Genomic DNA, 21,343 nt, shown 5'->3' on the forward strand with positions numbered 1-21,343 from the left:
GGAGACAATTGAGCAGGTCTAACAGAGGATTACAGAGTTTGAGCAGGTCAAAAAGAGTGTTAGAGAGTTTTGAGTGGATCTAAGAGAGTGTTATAGAATTTTGCCTGGGTCTCAGAGAGTGGTATAGAGTTTTGAGTGGGTCTAAGAAAGTGGTGTAGAGTTCTGAGTGGGTGGAGGAGAGTGGTATAAAGTTTTGAGTGGATCTAAGAGAGTGGTATAGAGTTTTGAGTGGGTCTATGAGAGTGGTAGAATTTTGAGTGGGTCTAAGGGAGTGGTATAGAGTTTTGAATGGGTCTAAGAGAGTGGTATAGAGTTTTGAGTAGGTGGAAGAGAGTGTTAATGAGTTACGAGCAGATCAAAGAGTGTTGGAGAGTTTTGAGCGGATCTAAGAGAGCGTTAGAGAGTTTTCAATGGGTGGAACAGTCTGTTATAAAGTTTAGATGGGTAGATCAGAATTGAAGCTGACAGCTTTTTAATGATGCTTGCTGCATCACTGGAGTACATTACAAGTTTGGTGCTTTTGCAGGTGATGTGTTCGAACCCAGCTCTCCCATCTTTACAACCAGTTATGTGGGGAGTATTGAAGATCCGACCACTCCCAGCAAGCCCAGGACAACAGAGGACTTGTTTGCAGTGATCCACAGGTAGGACAGGAGACTGAGGTCCTTAGTGACCAGATACGTTGGGGAATCTCATTGCTTGTTATTTCCTGACGTCTGATTAGTCATCTATCCTGGTCTTATGCTCTGAGTGCCGTTGGGTTAAGTGGAGCGTGAGATGTTGGGTAAATATTGACTGCAGTGTGCAGATTGTCTCAGCTTCAAGGTGGAGAGAGGGCAGCCCATAGACTGGATACTGCTGTGAGCATCCTGCTGCTGAATGCAGCCTTTCTGATCAGCTCAGGAGCTGGAGTACAAAGGAATCTTGCTGATCGGTTGCCTTAACTGTAGCAGAAACCCTGGAGAAACTCACTAGCAGGGGGTTAACACAATTAATGACATGGCTAAAGTTGAGGTCAAAATTGTGGACACATTAAGGGAAATCCAGAGAAACATATGAGGAGAGAAATGAATAGAAGATTGTGGGGCACAGAGGGGTGGGAGGTGATGTAAATTTTAATTAAGTCTATACAAGCACAATCCTTCCCTTAGCTAGATTCATAAAATAATAGAGCACAGGTTTTAATAATCCCACTTCCCTGCTTATTCCTTTACCCTAGAACTTTTCCCTCAAATAAGTACTTGAATGTTCCTCTTGCAGTCTATGGGAGGTAAGGGTCACCTCTAGTGTCCCAGCTGACTTCACGTGTGGGAAGTGCACTCAACTCAAGCTCCTCGAGAACCGTGTTAGGGAACTGGAACTGGCTAAACTTTGGATCATTTGGGAGGCGGAGGGGGTGATTGAGAGGAGTTACAGGGAGGTAGTTACTTCACAGCCACATGAAGAAGGTAGATGGGTTACTGTCAGGGGTAGGAAAGAGAGCCAGCAGGCAGTGCGGGGATTTCCTGTTGTGGTTCCCCTCAACAACAAGTATATCATTTTGGATACTGTTGGGGAGGGGGGGGCAGGAAGGAGGAACTTACCAGGGGTAAGCAATAGGGCACAGGTTTCTGGCACAGAGTCTGTCCCTGCTGCTCAGAGGGGAAGGGGGGGAAGAAGAGCAGAGCTTTAGGTATTGGAGACTTCATAGTTAGGGGGACAGATAGGAGGTTTTGTGGGAATGAGAGACACTCACGATTGGTGTGTTGCCTCCCAGGTGCCAGGGCTCGTGATGTCTCTGATCATGTTTTTGGGATCCTTAAGGGAGTGGGGGAGCAGCCCCAAGTCATGGTCCACATGGGCACCAATGACATAGGTAGGAAGAAAGGTGGGGATCTAAGGCAGAAATTCAGGGAGATAGGATGGAAGCTTAGAGCTAGAACAAACAGAGTTGTTATCTCTGGTTTTGTTGCCTGTGCCACGTGCTAGTGAAGCGAGGAACAGGGAGAGCACAGAGCTGAACACATGGCTCCAGGGGTGGTGCAGAAGGAGGGTTTTGAATTCTTGGATAATTGGAGCTCTTTCTGGGGAAGGTGGGACCTCTACAAACAGGATGGTCTTCACCTGAACCACAGGGGTACCAATATCCTGGGGAGAAAATTTGCTAATGCTCTTCGGCGGGGGGAGGGTTTTAAACTAATGCAGCAGGGAGATGGGAACCTGAATTGTAGTTCCAGTGTACAAGAGGTTGAGGGTAGTGAGGTCGGAGATAGATTTACAAGGTCACGAGAGGGCAGCGATGTTGGTTTGAAATGTGTGTACTTCAATGCCAGGAGCATCTGGAATAAGGCGGGTGAACTTGCAACATGGGTTGGTACTTGGCATTTCGATGTTGTGGCCATTTCGGAGACATGGCTAGAGGAGGGACAGGAATGGTTGTTATAGATTCTGGGGTTTAGATGTTTCAGCAAGAACAGAGAAGATGGTAAGATAGGGAGGGTTCATTCAAGGAACAGCTACTATGGGTCCTTAATAAGCATATACCTATCAGGCAGGAAGGTAGTTGTTGAGACAGGAAGCCCTGGTTTACTAAAGAAGTTGAAGCTCTTGTCAAGAGGAAGAAGAAGGCTTATGTGAGGATGATGCGTCAAGGCTGAGTTGGGGGTGGGGGGGGTTGAGTGCTATAAGTTAGCCAGAAATGATCTAAAGAGAGGGCTAAGAAGAGCTAGGAGGGGACAGGATCAAGGATAGGATCAAGGAAAACCCTATGGCCTTCTATAGATGTATCAGGAATAAAAGAATGACTAGAGTAAGATCAGGGTCGAGAGTGTGGTTCTGGGAAAGCACAGCAGGTCAGGCAGCATCCAAGGAGCAGGAAAATTGACATTTCGGGCAAAAAACCTTCATTCCTGATGAAGAGTTTTTCCCTGAAACATTGATTCCCCTGCTCCTCGGATGCTGCTTGACCTGCTGTGCTTTTCCAGCACCACACTTTTGACTCTAATCTCCAGCATTTGCGGTCCTCTCTTTCGCCTAGAGTGAGATTAGGGCGAATCAAAGATAACAGTGGAATGTTGTGTGTGGAATCTGAGCACATAGAGGAAGCGTTTAATGAATACTTTTCATCATTATTCACATCGGAAAAGGGCAATGTCACTGAGGATATGGAGATACAGGCTACAAGATTAGATGGGATTGAGGTTGACAAAGAGATGTTTTAGCAATTTTGGAAGATCTCAAAATAAATAAGACCCCTGGGCTGGATGGGATTTATCCTCGGATTCTCTGGGAAGCCAGGGAGGAGATTGCAGAGCCTTTGGCTTCAATCTTTATGTCATTATTGTCAACAGGAACAGTGCCAGAATGCTGGAGGATAGCAAATGTTATTCCCTTGTTTAAGAAGGGGAGTCGGGACAGCCCTGGTAATTTTAGGTCACTGAGCCTTACTTCCTTTGTGGGTAAGGTGTTGGAAAAGGTTATGAGAGATAGGATTTATAATCATCAGGAAAGGAACAGTTTGATTAGGGATAGTCAACACGGTTTTGTGAAGGGTAGGTTGTGCCTCACTAACCTTATTGTGTTCTTTGAGAAGGTGACAAAACAGGTGGATGAAGGTAAAGTGGTTGATGTGATGTATATGGACTTCAATAAGGCATTTGATAAGGTTCCACACGGTAGGCTATTGCACAAAATATGGAGTTTCGGGATTGAAGGTGATTTAGTGGTTTGGATCAGAAATTGGCTAGCTGAAAGAAGACAGAGGGTGGTGGTTGATGGGAAATGTTCATCCTGGAGTTCAGTATCCAGTGGTGTCCTGCAAGACACTGTTTTGGGGCCTCTGCTGTTTGTCATTTTTATAAATGATCTGGATGTGGGCGTAGTAGGATGGGATAGTAAATTTGCAGATACACCAAGGTAGGCAGAGTTGTGGATAGTGCTGAAGGATGGTGTGGGTTGCAGAGGCACATAGATAAGATGCAGAGCTGAGCTGAGAAGTGGCAAATAGAGTTTAATGCAGAAAAGTGAGAGGTAGTTCACTTCAGAAGAAGTAATAGTAATGCCGAATACTGGGCTAATGGTAAAATTCGTGGTAGTGTAGATGAAAGAGAGATCTTGGTGTCCAGGTGGATAAATCCCTGAAAGTTGCCACACAGGTTGATAGGGTTGTTAAGAATGCATATGGTATTGGCGTTTATTGGTAGGGGAATTGAGTTTTGGAGCCACAAGGTCATGCTTCAGCTGTACAAGGCACTAGTAAGGCCGCACCTGGAGTATTGCGTGCAGTTCTGGTCACCTAATTATAGGAAGGATGTGGAAGCTTTGGAAAGGGTTCAGAGGAGATTTACTAGGATGATGCCTGGTATGAAAGATCTGAAGAGGAAAGGCGAGGGAACTGAGTCTGTTTTCATTGGAGAGAAGAAGGTTGAGAGGTGACTTAATCGAAATGTATAAGATAATCAGAGGGTTGGATAAGGTGAAAAGTGAGAGCCTTTTTCCTCAAATGGTGAAGGCTAACACAAGGGGACATAGCTTCAAATTGAGGAGTGATAGATTTAGGATAGATATCAGGGGTAGGTTCTTCACTCAGAGAGTAGTAGGGGCATGGAACGGCCTGCCTGCAACAGTAGTAGACTCACTGACATTAAGGGCATTTAAATGGGCATTGGACATACATATGGGTAATAATGGAACAGTGTAGGTTAGGTGGGCATCAGGTTATTTTCACAGATCGGTGCAACATCGAGGGCCGAAGAGCCTGTACTGTGCTGTAATGTTCTATGTATCTATGATATGAGCATTAATACTTTCATATGTTAATCATTTACATGTACATATGCATAATTACACACCTGAGTATTGCTAGGAAAGAAAATTACATGGTGCCAATTGTTTTTGTCTTACTTTCATCAGGACAGCATGGCAAGAATACCAAATCTCAAAGGGAATAACAATTTGTACGGCTTGCTGAAGTGGCTTGGCAAGTGGACTCTGATTGCTGGCACTGTTACAATTCAGCACTCTCTTCTTATGCAATATAAATTGTTGTTCCTTTTGTGATTTGGTGTTCTTGCCGTGCTGTCCTGATGAAAGCAAGGCAAGAAACTTTGTCAGCAATATTCAAATTCTGTGCTGCACAAAATGTGTACCTCCTTCTCCTTCGATATCTCCATTGACTCTCTCTGTCTACTGTATCGCTTGTTCCCTGATATTGTTTCATACGAGAGGGAATAGGTTTAAGATGCGAGGGGAAAGATTTGAAAGTGACCTGAGGGGCAACAACTTCAAGAACAACTCCTTCCCCTCTATTATTAGACTGATGAACGGACCTCTCATATATTAGTTTTGATCTCTCTCTGCACCTTCTCTGTAGTTGTAACACTGTACTCTGCATTCTGTTCCGTTACCCTGATGTACTTGTGTAAGGTATGATTTACCTGGTTAGCGTGCAAAACAATACTTTTCACTGTATTTCGGTTCTTGTGACAATAATTAACCAAATCAAATCAAACATTTTCACACAGAGGGTGGTATGTGTACAGTATGAGCTGCCTGTGGAAGTGTGGAGATGGATACAATTACAACGTTTAAAAGACATTTGGACAGGGACATGAATAGGAAAGGTCAAAGGGACTGAAAACAGAAACTGCTGGAGACCACATGGTTAGATACAGAAAAGCTGCAGATGCAAGGTAGACAAGCAGGAGGCTGGAAGAACACAGCAAGCCAGGCAGCATCAGGAGGTGGAGAAGTCAGCATTTCTGGTATAACCCTTCTTCAGTACTGGGGGTGGGTGTAAGGGGAGCTGCAGATAAAAGGGGTGATAGGTAAAAACAGGTAGAGGGTACAGCCTGGTTGGTCAGTGGGAGGGATGAATCTAGTTGGTGGTTGGAAGGAAGTGTTGGTGAGAGGAATGGAAGGGAGGGGGAAGGGCTGAAAAGGAAGTCAGAGAAGGGAAGGGTGGTTATGTGAAGTTGAAGAACTCAATGTTGTGTCCTCTGGGCTGTAGGCTGCCCAGGCGGGAGATGAGGTGTTGTTCCTCCAATTTGCGTTTTAGTTTGTTGTGGCAATGGAAGAAACCGAGGATGGTCATTTCGAATAGGGAATGGTTAGGGGAATTAAAATGGGAGGTCCAGTCAGCCCCTGAGGGCCCAGCTGCGATGTTCGGTGAACCGTTCCTTAAGTTTACATTCTGTCTCCCCGATGTAGAGAACACCACATAGCGAGGACCTGATGCAGTAAACTAGGTTGAAGGAGAGGCAGGTGAACCTCTGTCTCCCCTGGAAGGACTGTTTGGGGCCCGGGATGGTGGTGTACTGGCAGGTTTTTCATCTTTTTCGGTTGCAGGGGAAGGTACCTGGGGGTTTGGGGGGTGTTGGTGGGGAGCGTGACGCACACCAAGGACTGTTTGAGGGAACGGTCCTTTGCAGAAGGCAGAGAGGGATGGGGAAGGGAAGGTGTACTTGGTGATGGGGGTCTGGTTGGAGTTGGCTGAAGTGTTTCAGGATGATGCGTTGAATGTGGAGGCCGGTGGGGTGGTAGGTGAACTCAAGGTGGACCCTGTCTTTATTGCATTTAGGCAGAAGGGTTAGAGCAATGGAACAGAGAGGAGTACTGTGTAGGGCTGTCTGTATGATGGAAAGGGGTAAAGCACTTTGTTCAAAATAGATGAACATCTGGATGCTTGGGAGTGGAAGTTTTCCTCTTTCGAGCAGATGTGGCAGAGGTGGAGGAATTGGGAGAACGGGATGGAATTCTTGCAAGATACTGGGTGGGAGGTAGTCCAGGTAGTTGAGAGTCTGTGGTTTTATGATAAATGTCCGTCTGGAGACTGTTGCTGGAACTGAAACTGGAGAGGTCAAGAAAGGAGAGGGAGGTGCCGAAGATGGAGCAAGTGAATTTGAGGGCGGGATGGAAGTTGTGGGCTAAGTCGATGAACTGCTCCAGTTCAGCCTGGGTGCAGGACACTGCACCGACGCAGTCATCAGTGTAACAACGGAAGAGTTGGGACATAGTGTCTGTACGGGTACTGAAGAGGGACAGTTTGTCATAGCTGACAAAGAGACAGGCACAGCTGGGGCCCATGACCACCCCCTGGGCCTGGAGGAAATGGGAAGAGTTAAAGGAAAAGTTATTAAGGGTGGGGACTAGTTTGGTGAGGCAGAGGGGGTCTGGATGGGTGTGTTTGAGAGGAGATTACAGCAAGTCAGGCAGTATCCAGGGAGAGAGAGCAAGCTAATGTTCTGAGTCTAGGTGACTCTTCTTCAGAGCTCGGCTGAAGTGTAATCTATACTTGAAATGTTAGCTTGCTCTCTCTGTCTACATGGATGCTGCCTGACCTGCTGTGATCTCCAGCATTTTTTGCTTTTAGTACAGATTCCAGCATCTGCAGTAGTACAAGGATTTAGAGGGATATGCAGGCAAATGGGAATTAGTTTGTAATTATGGTCAGCATGGTCAAGTTGGGCTGAAGGATCAGTATCCCTGCTGTTTGACTGTACCATTCTGTCTTTTCATCCTCAGTGATGTTGAAAACGAAGTTTTAAAGATTGTCTTTGCCGTCTTTAGGTCCAAGCGGAGAGTGCTGGGCAGGAAGGATTCTGAGGATGAGCTCAGCAAGAACGTGCCACACTCACCCCCAGTCACCCCCACGGGCACGGCCTCCAGTCCGGGCACCATCAAGCAGGTTGGCTCCATCCAGAGGAACCTGCGCAGGTCCAGCACCAGCAGTGACAGCTTCAAGGCCTTGCTCCTGAAGAAGGGGAGCAGGGTGGAGACCGGATCCCGCATGTCGGCGGCTGAGATGTTGAGGAGCACCGACCCTAGGCACCGACCGCCCGAGTCACCGGCGACAACGGACACAGCCCGCATGAACGGCTGGGGCCCGGCTGAGTCCCGCTCGCCGGGCCACCGGGCCAGGAACCCCCGCGAGGAGTGGGCCTCTCACGAGGGGCCGGTACCCAGGGGGTCAGCGCACGCGGGAGTCCGTCATGGGCGGTCGCGCACACCCCCCTCGGCCCCCAGCAGCCGGTACGGCGCGCGGCACCTCCACCTGCACCGGCTCCACAGCAGCCCCATGACTGTCATCCGCGAAGGGGAGGTCGAGAGCCCGGAGGTCACTGAGGGTCATCGCCCTGGTGACGAGGGCCGCAGGCACAGCGAGGGAGACCTCCTCAGCACCAATGGCCTGGCAGATGCCCAGTGCAGCCAGGAGTCCAGAGACGACCCCATCTCCAGCCCCACGGGGCAGGGGGGCCCTGCCTCACGGAACCTTCTAGACTCGCTAAAGTGCAGGGCAGCAGACACTCTCCCTGCCCAAAGCGTTTTGGCAGAAGAAGGCGCGAACCAGGACTGGGACTCGTGAAAGACCGAGCAATAATGGAAAGAGACTGCTTTTATTCCCCTGTGTTTTAGTTTTTGTTTTAACGTCAAGTTAATTGCAAAGGGCCCCAGATGGTTGAGGAGAAACCTAAACGCTGAAGGCTCTGGTCTCGCCTGGTCCATCAGGCTGAGCTTTCCAAACCTGGGGGACTCACCCATGCACCAAAACAGAGAGAGAGACCTGCATTTAAATAGCACCTTTCACAACCTCAGGCAACCCACGGCGCTTTGGAGTCTGCGATGCACTTTTCCAAGTTCTCGTAAAAGCAAGGGGCAAAGAGCTCCTTTGCATTGGTGGGGGAATGGGTCACAGGGGAGGTGGGGGGGGGGCAAAGCTCGCTACGCAGCAAGAGGCTTTTTGTGACAAGAGGTGGGCAGAAGTGGGCAATAGGCTGTGGGGTGAAGCTGGGAGAAAGATAACTTTGGGTTTGGGAGTTGACAGATGAGAGGGACAGAACAAAAAGGAAAAAGAGGCAAAGGACGATAAGGAAAGAATGAGGGGGAGGACAATGAGGCCAAGTGGATTTTGAAAGATCTCTTTTCTGCCAGACGTTCACATCAGTCTTGTTGACTTATCTGAGTGGAACTGAGGGCGAGAGAGATTCTTGGTTACTGCCCCAGGTGAATGAAGTGGAAGGAGGAGAGGTAGTAAGTGTTGGAACTTGGAGGGTTGGGACTGGAGGATGTGTGTACTTGGCGAATTATCAGACTGTAATACATTGAAGCAGCTGCATGAGAGGGCTGGTCTTTCCTGCGGTTGATAACTGAGCTCAGTAAGTGTTGTGTTGTTAACGAACAGGCATGTCAGTCGGCAGGTCTCGGAGGTGTTCACACTGGCTCGCATCGGTGTTCCGTGGGCTCAGCCTGCAACAGCCGGAGTTGGTTTGAGCTACCAAGAGGATGGTGGTGAGGCAGGAACAGGTGCCTGAGGAGCAGTGGGTGGAGGAGATGCTCAGCTGCTCTTGCCACCTACGATGGGGATTTTGGCTGGGGAAGCATGGTGGGGTGAGGGGTGTGCCATAGTCCATGCTGTGCCAAGCTGAATGCCCCTGTTGCCAAGGTGAGATGGCTGGCCACCTCCTGGGAAGGGAGGGGACAGCTAGGAAATGGGGGGAAGGGCAATTCCTGACGTTCATGAATCCATGCCAGTAGCCTCTTTTATGTCCCTCTTACTCCCACTTGATCAGTCAAAATAGATCAGCAAGCTTTGTGACTGACTGAATAAAGCCGTTCAACCTTTTGACTTGATACTAACCCAATTGTAGCCCAGTCCTGACTTCAGCAAACCAGTCAGTGGGAGTGCCCACCCTGCAGTGCCAGCCAAAGTCAGTGGTTCAGGTGTCAGTAGTATCGCTGCTTCTTTGACACCGGCCTTGACCCCCTTTTAGGGGCTCCTAGTCTGAACGCCCCACCTCAGTTGTTGCAGGTGGCTGGGCAGGGGTCAGCATCAATGCTGGGCATTCACTCATCTGTATATTTTCTGGGTGAATCTCTAATTGGACTCTGCCTCAATGTGCAGAAGCTGGGTGAACTGAATCTGCCAAGCTGTTGTCACCAGGTCTGGTTCTGTAACCATGATTACCAAGGCTGGCATAGAGTCTGCCCAAGTCATGGCTCATTGGAGCTGAAATCCTGGACAATTTAGTGAGAGCAATATCAAACAGGGATGGCTGCGATAAGATGGGGGTGTGATCTGGGTAGTCACGCCAACAGCTGTCAGTGGAACAAAGAAGGCAAGTATCCTAACCTTGACATGGAAGGACAGAGCTGCAGGATAGAGTTGTGATGCCACTCAAGTCAAACAGCTTGGGTACAATGGAGAAGAGAGACCAGTGATGCTGGAATAATCACTCGTACACTGAGGAGGAGGAGGAGAAAATGTGAGGGAGGTGTGGAAGAGAGTGAGAGACACTTGGGAGACAGTTAATTGCTGATCAGGACAATATTACAAATATATACATGTGACTTGAATATTCTAAATCCTGTGACACTTGCTGATGTCATTACCAAAGAGATGGAACCTTTCCTAAGGGGAAAAAAAATGTTGCCTACAGTATTTTTTGGAAGAAACTTCAGAGAGCTTTTTTTTTAAAAAAAACCACGATATTTCTCTTGTTCTCACATCCTGCCACACAAATAAAGCCTTACATTTTAAACTAAAACAAAGCACATTCACTCATGTTTGATGGTGGCACCAAAGCCCAGAACCAGTCAAAGGGAAGTGATGCTTGTTACTCACATTGTGATCTTTCAATACTTGTTTTTACATGTACAGAGATTGTCAAATGCCCTCTTCTTTTGGGAGGGGTTTCTCTTTGTAAACGCAACTTTTGGAAATGTGTACATTTTAGTCTTTCTTGTTTTTACATGGGATGTTTGTAGATTATTTATTTTAGTACAGAGAGCAGTGTGTGAAACTTTCTTATCTCCTTCCACTCTCTAATGTGCTCTGCTTTTACCAGAGCTGCAGGAAGGGGCATCGGCTCCTTTCTGTTCCAGTGGGATCTACTAGAAACACCGGGACTTTTCAGAATGCCTTTGTTTGTAGCTGGAAGGAGGGTAGCGATTGCTGTGTTTACACACTTCAAATAAAGCAACATTTTCAGCTCACCTTCAAAAGTCTCCAGTGTTCTTGTGTACCTAGAAGAGATTACATGGGATTCTACCTCGAAACATTTTAATACCATTTTAGTACATTCCAAAATTCAGTGGTCTTCTCACGGTAAATGTTGTTCATTGCACTAAAAGATATCAATTTATGTTGCATCTTTCACAGTTTCAAGGTGTCTCAGTGCATTTCAGACATCAAAAAACTTCTGAAGTGTTGTCATGTATTGCAACAGTCAATAAGGGGTAGCATGGTGGCTCAGTGCTGCCTCACGATGACAGGAACCCGGGTTTGATTCATTCTCCCCCTGTCTGCGTGGGTTTCCTCTGGGTGCTGCAGTTTCCTCCCACAGTGCAAAGATGTGCAGGTTAGGTGGATTGCCCATAGTGTCCAGGGAATTGCAGGCTAGGTGAAGTATCCATGGGAAATGCATGGTTACAGGGATACAGGGGGGGGATTTTTTTCTGTGTTTCATCATCAATGACACAATCAATTATAGATTCTTAATCGGTAAGGAAATCAAGGATTATGGACAAAAGGCAGGAAAGTGGATGTGAGGATTGTTGGATCAGCCATAATCCTGTTGTATGGCAGAACAGGCTCGAATGGCATTCCACTGTTCCTGTTTCTCATGGACTTATGGTTACAGACACGGATGAGACTGAATCCTTCAGCCCATTCCAAAATGGAGTAGGGCTTCTGAGCCCAGGAATAGTCTGTGGATATGTGTGACAATAAATAATTATTGTCAATCTTGTTCCAAAACAGTGAATACTGTTTGTATAGTGTTGCCAATCTCTGGTGCCATGTTACAGACAAATAAACCAAAACATAAAGGCAGAAAAAAGTAGAAATAAAGACACTTGACAGGCCTTAATGTTAAGTGCTTTGTCATGGGCCTGGTGACCAGGCACGAGTTACCGCCACTGGAACAAACAACTCTTTGGCGATATCTCACCTCCACTGATGTCTTCACCACTATGAGACCTTGTTAGACCTCACCAATGCAGACACCACCAATGCTGGTGGGTACTGCACCAGCCCAAACTCTAATCTACCGCTGCCGTGAGTCCGCTTCAGGCCCACTGTGCTGATGCAGCCACTGTTGCCGGGTCTCGTACTGGCCCCAAACCCACCTCTGCCGCTGCCTCCATGAATATGCGTTGGACACAGACACTGCTGGTAATCCATACCTGCCTCTGACAGCACTGCTACAAGTCAGTGCTGCTGGGCCTCTTTGGATCTGCGCTGCTGGGCCTACTGGGGTCTGTGCTGCTGGGCCTACTTGAGTCCGTGTTGCTGGGCCTACTGGAGTCTGTGCTGCTGGGCCTACTGGAGTCTGTGCTGCTGGGCTTACTCTGACCTGCACTGCTCGGCCTACTCAGGTCTGTAATGCTGGGCCTTTTCGAATTTGTGCTGCTAGGCCTACTCAGGCCTACGCTGCTAGGCCTTCTGGAGTCAGCGCTGCTAGGCCTATTCCAGCCTGCGCTGCTCAGCCTACTCAGGTCTGCATTGCTAGGCCTACTCGAGTCCATGCTGCTGGGCCTACTGGAGTCTGCGCTGCTGGGCCTACTTGGCCCTGTGCTGCTTGGTCCACTCAAGTCCATGCTCCTGGGCCTACTTGAGTCCGCCCTACTGGGCCTACTTGAGTCCGCGCTGCCTGGCCAAATCGGGTCTGTGCTGGTGGGCTCACTTGACTCAATGCTGCTGGGCCCACTCGAGTCCGTGCTGCTGGGCCTACTCAAGTCCGTGCTGCTGGGCGTACTCGAGTCCACGCTGCTGGCCCAATCGGGTACTTACTGCTGGGCTTGCTCGAGTCCGCGCTACCAGGCCTACTCTGTGCTGCCATTGCTGTTGCCACAACCAAGCTTATAACCAAGGGATAAGTAGATAAAATAGAAGAGAAAAACAAAGAAACAGTATGAAGAGCATACGGAGCGGATGTGCTCTGGGCTCAGATACCCCACTCCACCACCATTTTGGAACAGGCAGAAGGGTTCAGTCTCACCAATGTCTGTAACCAGAAGGCCATGAGAAATAGGAACAATAGAAAGCTATTTGCCTGCTCTGCCATTCAATAGGATTATGATTGATCCAAATATTCCTTACATTTACTTTGCTGCCTTTTGTCCATAACCTTTGATTCCCTTACCGATTAAGAATCTATGTTTGATGATCAATGATAAAATGCAAATTAAAAATCTTGATAACTTTCCAAATACCACTGGATTGTTCTCCATTATTATTTCAGGGCACATGGACATCCCTAAACATGGCTAACTCTGCTATTTCAGACACATTGCTGAGGGTCTAAAGTCATGGGTAGGCCAGACTGAGCCAGGATGCCAGAATCGATGCGTAGGGAATGCTGATTGCAAATTAGTCAATCAATCAATCGCAGTTTTGTGATGAGTCTAGCTTTCAGTTCCAGATTCCAACAGTTCTCATGATGAGGTTAGAACCTGTGTCGTCCAATTTTCTGCGTTATTATTTAATAGCCCAATGGTATTATCAGTGTGCCACTGCCTCCGTCATTTTCTTATAAACAAAACGCAGCAGTTAAGATTTTGCATCTTTTCTAACCATGTTACGTACTCAATTTAAACAGAAGTAGGTCACTCCATCCTTCGATCCCGCTCTACCATTCACTTTGATCACGGCCGATTGTCCAAATCAGTCCCCTGCTCCTACTTTCTCCCTGCAGCCTGTGATACCTTAGCCCCAAAACTATATCTAATTCATTCCTGAAAACATTTAATATTTTTGCCTCCAACTGTTTTCTGCAGATTCAGGACACTCTGAGCTGTGATGAACAATTTCCAGCTCCCTGCTTTTTCAGTAACTTTATATGATGGGGAGTAGCTTCAAAGAGAGCAGGACAGTCCCAGCTCTGTGTGAACGTACCTGACCCCAGTGTGATGTCCCCAGACCACAGGGAAAGGAAAATCAGTTTGCTCCACTTGTTGGGCCTCAAGCCTGTTTCCACACTGTAGGGAATCTAATCTAATCAAATATCTAATCTTACATCTATCCAAAAGTGCAGACACAAGGAAGAGCAGCAATAAAAACAGAAAATGCTGGAGAAACCCAGCAGGTCTGGCACTATCTCTGGAGAGAGAAGCAAAAGTAACATTTCAAGTTCAATGATTTTTCTTCAGTCTTTTCCTACCTTCCAGAGAACAGTCATTGAGTTATAGAGATATACAGCACAGAAACAGACCCTTCAATCTAGCTTGTCCATGCCAACCAGATTAATGGGACTAAATTAATCTGGTCCCATTTGCCAGGATTTAGCCCATATCCCTCTAAACTCTTCCTATTCATGGACCCATCCAGATGTTGTCATTGTACCAGCCTCCACCACTTTCTCTGGCAGCTCTTTCAGAGAGACAGCATAGAAGGAAGCCATTCTGCCCGTCTTATCAGCTGTTGATCTTTGGTGCAACCACTCCCCTGGGATGATAGCAGTACGTCTGATTCTGTTAGACTGTTACTTAAATCTTTCCTGGGATTACACAACTAATCTGTGTTAACCAACTTCCAGTTGTTAACAAGGAGTAGATTACTGAAGTCTTATCCCAGTACAACACTAAGCAAGGGCAGGTTGCATGATGAGAGTCTCAAGTGGGTGATCAAATCTACAATCTTCAATCCTGAAGGTGCCAGTGCTATGCACTCTAAGCCAGAGCTAACACACAGATCAAATTGACAGATAAAACAGAGACAGCAAAGTGCAGTTTATGATGTTGACTGGCAATGTTTATTCTACAATACAAGCGTTATAAATACAGATCATCCCACAACTGCTTATTAAAGTGACATTCTGAACGAACGGTATCGACAACGCAAAAATATGCACAAACCTGATTTGTCTCAACATAAATTAAGCGATAATGGCAATTGGCATCCTGACCAGCCAAACATGAACTTAAATATCTGATTTCTTAAAAACACAAGTACAATATAAATAAAAGGAGAGTAATTTTGCAGCGACTACAAATAGCAGATGGGAATGGGCACATTTAACAAGGTCGTTTACAGTTACATGGGCAAAGGTTAACATCGGATCCAGTTTGAAATACTGTGGTGGTGAGCTGCACAAATGGACAGTTCACTGGAATTTCCGATTAAGAGTAAAGCTTCAAACAATATTCAATCGAACTGCGATCGCCCCTCCCCACCCTGAACACACTCCCTCTCCCCCCCATGTCAGGTAATAATTTGTCATCCTCCAGCTGTGTCTGCTGGACAGCTGATAAGACTAGACAAGTCCCCTAACTGTCAGCTCAGGTAAACAACATAGCAAAGGTAAAACATTGCATTTGCATATCACCTTTCCTGGCCTAAGGACTTCACAAAGCACTTCCCAGCCAATGAAGTCCTTCAGTTATAAGATAGGAAAAGTGCCAGGCAATTTAGGCACAGCAAGATCCCACTTGGCAACGATATTAAGTGTTTTCCGAGTGTGTGTGTTGTAGAAAAGTTGGTTGCAGGACAAATATTGCCAGGTTACCAGGGGATGTCTTTGCTGCTCTGAAATAGGTGCTCCAGAATTATTTACATCCTCTTGTCCTGGGCCTCGGTTTAATCCCTCAACTGAAAAACTAGGATTAGTGCAGTACTCCCGCAGCACCGCCATGGATCTGATGCTCCAAGCTCAGGAGGGGGTGTGCTGCTGAAGATAAATCTGCCAGATTGACTCCAGGCCAGCCAGAGGAGTGGCCAATAGGCAGACAGGTCTTTTGAGTCCTTACCATTAGGAATGTGTGCCTTGGTGATTGGCAACATGTCTCAGGGTTGACAGGCAACGTACAATCCCTGGTATGATGATGCTCCTTTAACAATGTTGTGCTGTCCTTGATTTTTTTTTTCAAAACTGTTTTATGAGACTCAGGTTCTGAAATGTCAGGCTTGACCTACTTGAAGAAGCTTTTTTTAAGTTTTTTTTTTAAAAAAGTGAAGTGACCAGTTCTCCCAGCTCAGCTTTTCCCTGGTTGGGTTTGGTTTGGGTTGGGTTTTAGCAGTCTGGCTGTTCAGAGAAGGCGGTCAGTCAGGTTTTTTTTGAGGCCGCTCATCAAAGAAACAGCTACATGGAAGAAGGTGTCCCATACCGAATCCCTCTGCCATCTCTCTCTCTCTCTCTCTCTCTCTCTCTTCCCTATAAGACCTGCATTTGATTTTTCCTTTTTTTGCCAAGGAGTGTTTACGGGGATCTTTGCAAGTGTTTGGTACAGCATCATTAAGTTGGGATAATCTGTTGAATTTCTGAACAGGCTGTTACTCTATATTCTGTTCTCTTTTGCTTGTGTTTCATTCGGTAATCTTGTAAATAAATTCTACTTTGTTTAAAACTAAGTGGTTGGGCCGGCTGCATCTCCCCTGGAATATCCACTTTACACCTGCTTAAAGCAATTAGCAAAGTTAGTCATAGAGATGTACAGCACAGAAACCGATACTTCAGTCCGGGTGTGGAGAACTTTCTTGAAATGTTTTAAGCTGGTGCAGAGTGGATATTCCTGGAGTGATGTAACTGGCCCAATCACTTAGCTTTAAACAAAACAGAATTTATTTGGCTGCCAAGTTGCTGGAGCAAGCAGCAGGAGGAGGAGGTACAGAAAATAGAAACCTGAATCCAAGTATGAAAGATTGAGGGAGGCAGGCAGCCTCTACAGAGTATATCCAATGGAGAGTTCCATTCCCGGGGGAGATACAGATTGAAGCTGATTGGCTGAAGGATTAGAGGGCATGTGAGGAAAAGACTTTTCACCCAGAGGGGATGTGGGCATCACGAATCATCTGGTGTTCAAGGGGAAACTCCCCAACTCAATTAAAAGGAATCAGGATCTGCATCCTAAAACAGTGTAACCCGCAAGGCTGCTGCCCAGGAAGGTGGGATCAGAGCGGGCAGCTAGCTCTTTGATATAACCATGCACTCATGATGGGCTGAGCGGTCTTCTTCTTTGCCATAACTTTTCTATGGTTCTTAAACCAAAGGATGGGGCTCTTTTTGCATAGCCACCATAAAACACAGGCACTGACAAATTGGCCGGTAATAAACTGTGGTCACCATCTCCACTGGGTGAGGAGTAGAGAGTGGGATAGGTAATACGATTGGGATGAGTCAGCACAGGAACAGGACAGCAATATTTAGCCTCTCGGGCCTGTTCTGTTGCATTATGGCCGTTGTATCATTTCTCTGACTTATGTTGACATCAGCTTTATGTTGAATGAGTAAACGAGACTCGAAAACAACGACAAGCCCACTGAAGGGTTGGAGATCTGAGAGAGAATGCTATCCCATTAGCAGGAAGGCCTTGAGGGGGTAGGAGGAGAAAAGAGGCTTTGGACAGCATATAATGTGGGTGAGACATAAATATTCCAGTTTTCCGGAATTTGTAAACAACATTTGCTGGACATACTCAGATCCAGGAGTGCTCTAACCTGCTGAATATTTCCAGCATTTTCTGTCTGTCAATACAGCCCTAATCCTCCTGGAGAAAGTGGTAGAGAACAATCTGAACTGCTGCACTCCATGGGGTGTAGGAACACGCATAGTGTCTGCTCACAGTTCGGGAGGGAGGTGCAGGATTTCCACCCACCGATACCGAAGGAATGGAGATATATATCCCAAGTCGAGAGTGTGGTGCTAGAAAAGCACAGCAGGTCAGGCAACATCCGTGGAGCAGGAGAATCGACATTTTGAGCATAAGGCCTTCACCAGGTCTCCTAATGAAGGGCTTATGCTCGAAACGTTGATTCTCCTGCTCTTTGGATGCTGCCTGACCTGCTGTGCCTTCCCAGCACCACACTCTCAACTCTGATTTCCAGCATCTGCAGTCCTCACTTTTTCCCTCCTGATATATGTCCAAGTCAGGATAGTGAGTGGCTTGGGTGGGGGGGGGATCTTGACAGAAGGTGCTTGTTCCCATGTATTTGCTGCCCTTGTCCTTCAAGATGGGGTAAGGGTTTGCAGGTTAGGAAGGCACTGTCTAAGGATCTTTAGTGAACTTCTGCTATGCATCTTGTAGGTGGGACACACAGCTGCCACTGAGCGTCAGTGGTGAAAGAAGTGGATATTTAAAGGTGATGGATTGGGATCAAGATGGATAGCCAATGAAGATGACGAAAACTGGAGAGAGTTAGAGCATCCATTTGAAAGGTTAGGGAATAGAACTCCTGGGATTTCCATGCACAGTTCCTTTGCCCCCTCTCCATTTCTCATTTATATAATTTCTTCACTTTGTTTCAATTTAATATATCTTCGTCTATACATTCTACTTTTAAAAAATAATGATTCATTTCTTTCCCGCACTCTATTCAGTGTTGCCCAACTTGGAGGTGGGAGCTACATTGTGCACTGTTTGGTTTAGATTGTCAGCCGAGGGTAATTGGGACAGATGGCTCATGGCACTGGATACTGTCGGTTCAATGTCAAACCAGAATCTGATGAGGTTGCGTCAGCCACAGGATCAGTGGTTCAGCCGACTCTGACAGCAACAACTGGCATTGCAATAGCGCCGTTAATATAGACTGTTCCATGGTGACTGACAAAAGACTGACCGACACACTGAGTCAAGATATGGAGGTGCCAGTGTTGGACTGGGATGGACAAATTCAGAACTCACACAACACCAGGTTACAATCCAACAGGTTTATTTAAAATCACACACCTGATGAAGGAGCAGCGCTCCGAAAGTTTGTGATTTTAAATGAACCTGCTGGACCAGAGCTTGGTGTCATGTGACTTCTGGCACTGAGTCAAGGAGGAGACACCAGGATAAGTATCCACATTATCACTGCGGCACTTCCAATCTAACTGCACGGTGGCACAATGGTTAGCACTGCTGCCTCACAGCGCCAGGGACCTGGGTTCAATTCCCGCCTCAGGCGACTGACTGTGTGGAGTTTGCACGTTCTCCCCGTGTCTGCGTGGGTTTCCTCCGGGTGCTCCGGTTTCCTCCCACAGTCCAAAGATGTGCGGGTCAGGTGAATTGGCCATGCTAAATTGCCCGTAGTGTTAGGTAAGGGGTATATGGAGGGGTATGGGTGGGTTGTGCTTCGGCGGGTCGGTGTGGACTTGTTGGGCCGAAGGGCCTGTTTCCACACTGTAAGTAATCTAATATGATAACTGCACCCTGGCACAAGCTTTAGGACATAGGGCTACTGCTCATTACTGATTAGACCAGAAATAATGGGGTTAGTTTGGAGGACAACTCATTCAAACCAGCAAAGGCACTTTGGGCTGAATGGCCTCCTTGCATGCTGGAACATTCCCCATTTGAATCGAGTGAAATACTTCTTCCAAATTCTGCATTGAGTTCCTGCAGATAAAAGGTTCATTTCCAGCTTCAGAAATTAATCGCTCAAAGTTCTGAAACAAGAAACAGCTACCTTCATGAGGCCTGATGGGGACAGCAGTTAGTGTGGAATTCAACACAACAATTCCATTGATATAGCAACTTTAAGATGGAGGAAGTGTCCCTGGATGCTATGTAATGCAAATTGTGCATCAATGTAACTGTTCAACTGCAGCCTAGCCTCTTTAATAACATCCAAATAACAAATGTTATCTTCACTGTGGTAACACTTAAAAATGTGTTGCTGGAAAAGCGCAGCAGGTCAGGCAGCATCAAAGGAGCAGGAGAATCGACATTGGGCTTATGCCCGAAACGTCAATTCTCCTGTTCCTTTGATGCTGCCTGAGCTGCTGCGCTTTTCCAGCAACACATTTTTAAGCTGTAATCTCCAGCATCTGCAATCCTCACTTTCTCCTTCACTGTGGTAGCATCTATCATAAGATCACACTGTTTACTAAAAACGCTTCCAAAGCAGCAGCACCTGTTAAGAGACTGGCACAAAAATGCAAATCAAAAGTGTAATTTCACAGAGAGTCAGGGCAGCAGAACAAGCTGGAAGTCAGGAGCACGGTGTGTGTGTGTGTGTGTTGCCATAGTCTTATCAGACCAGAAGGCTGAGAGAGAGAGAGAGAGAGAGAGAGAGATGACTAGTGGTGGTTTAACCTGAGGATCACCAATAGCTCAGGCGAGGGGAGAAGTTCAGAAGGAGAATCCTTCATGGTCACTTCAGCCGGTGACAGGAACTGAACCCACCCAGTTGGTGTCACGCTACTTTGCAAACCAACCTTCCCGCCAAACGAGCTAAACCAACCCCCTCCCCACCATGGGAATGCAGTGACATTCAGATAGATCTCAAGGACAAGTTTCACAGGAAGAGTGACTAACTCTTGGAGCGGTCTTTCTAAGTCTAAAGGAAGAGGGAACTTTGTTAAAGAAACATGAGACTGAGACGTAGTGCAGGAGGGGTCACTGACCAATATCTGCCCACTCTCTCAACATTTGACCTTTCACCCAAGGTGTTTAGGTGGGTGAACAGAGGTGGATCCAAATGGTAGCCCTTGTTGACCTACCCATTCTGCAGTCCATCCCAGTCAGTGCCAAGTTGGTGATGATGCCTCTTTTACCAGGAATGATACCCCCTTCCTCACAGATAAAACTACAGGGTCACAGTACCACACAGTTCAAAGCCCTAGACCCCCCCTGCCCTTGACCCTGTCCAATTTCCAGCTTTGCTCTGTCCCTGGCCCCAGATTTACGTTCAGATCTGCTTACGATCACACTGGTGTCTCCCAGCAGAGTCTAGCCACTAACTAGCCTGGAGCTCCCTTGCAGTTGGGCCTCACTCGTGTTGGACTGCAGTGACCCTCTAGCTTCCATAAAACCATAAGACACAGGAGGAGAGGCAGGCCATTCGGCCCATTGAGTCTGCTCCACCCTTCAAAGCTCGGACTCTTCCAATCCCTCCAACTCCAACGCAAGGCCTTCCTGGATCCCAAGAGGCTGCCTCAGAGAGAGGGAGCAGGAGAGAGCACAACCCCCACTGACAGGTCGGGGTTCAAGGAGCCACAGATTGTATTGGCCACAGATGTATCCCAGAAACATTTGGATCTTGGAGGGTAACATAAGAAAAATATTTTCTCAGTCAGGGTTGGAAAAGTAGGTCATTTACTCACAGGCTAACCCTTGTGCTTCATAAATATAGATTCGTTTTCTCTTAGTGTTGATGTCTTTTTCTCTTTCTTTTTTACATAATTATATCGTAAACTCTTCCGACTCTTCCCAGCCATTCTCGAACAGCTTGCCGAACACGGACATCGGTGACATGGCAGGTGAGTTGGCTGATACTCGGGTATACGGAGGGCTGCAGGGCGGTGAACGTCTGATCCGGCAACTGCTGAATTTGGTTGAGGACCGTGAGGATCATGTTGGTCCAGGCCTACCACAGAAAAGCCATTTTAGTCAGACAGCCAACAACGCCGACCCGCATTCACTGAGAGCCTCTAACCTCTCAAGGAGCTTC

At 47.1% G+C, this 21,343-nt stretch overlaps 2 protein-coding genes across 3 annotated transcripts in view; one reads left to right on the plus strand and one right to left on the minus strand.

Moving 5' to 3' along the window:
- The window catches only part of LOC132819643 (NHS-like protein 1), a 272,138-nt gene extending 263,487 nt beyond the window's left edge, over positions 1 to 8,651 (plus strand). The window contains exons 7-8 of the mRNA XM_060831244.1: positions 527 to 644; positions 7,546 to 8,651. Of these exons, the coding sequence (XP_060687227.1) occupies positions 527 to 644; positions 7,546 to 8,341 (914 nt within the window). The 3' untranslated portion in view covers positions 8,342 to 8,651. The remainder of the gene's footprint in view (positions 1 to 526; positions 645 to 7,545) is intronic.
- Positions 8,652 to 14,767: 6,116 nt separating this feature from the next.
- Positions 14,768 to 21,343, minus strand: part of arfgef3 (ARFGEF family member 3) — a 144,698-nt gene continuing 138,122 nt past the window's right edge. The window contains exons 25-26 of one of the 2 annotated variants that reach the window (XR_009645109.1): positions 20,997 to 21,259; positions 14,768 to 17,279 (exon numbers count right to left, since the gene is read on the minus strand). Coding sequence is in view for 1 of the 2 variants with exons in the window: in XM_060831245.1 (XP_060687228.1) it covers positions 21,068 to 21,259 (192 nt within the window). In the remaining variant the exon portion in view is untranslated. Of the gene's footprint in view, positions 17,280 to 19,650; positions 21,260 to 21,343 lie in introns of those variants that run through there. The other variant, XM_060831245.1, reaches the window with a different exon arrangement.

This window comes from Hemiscyllium ocellatum, chromosome 10 (assembly GCF_020745735.1).
Source record: "Hemiscyllium ocellatum isolate sHemOce1 chromosome 10, sHemOce1.pat.X.cur, whole genome shotgun sequence".
Classification (NCBI taxonomy): domain Eukaryota; kingdom Metazoa; phylum Chordata; class Chondrichthyes; order Orectolobiformes; family Hemiscylliidae; genus Hemiscyllium; species Hemiscyllium ocellatum.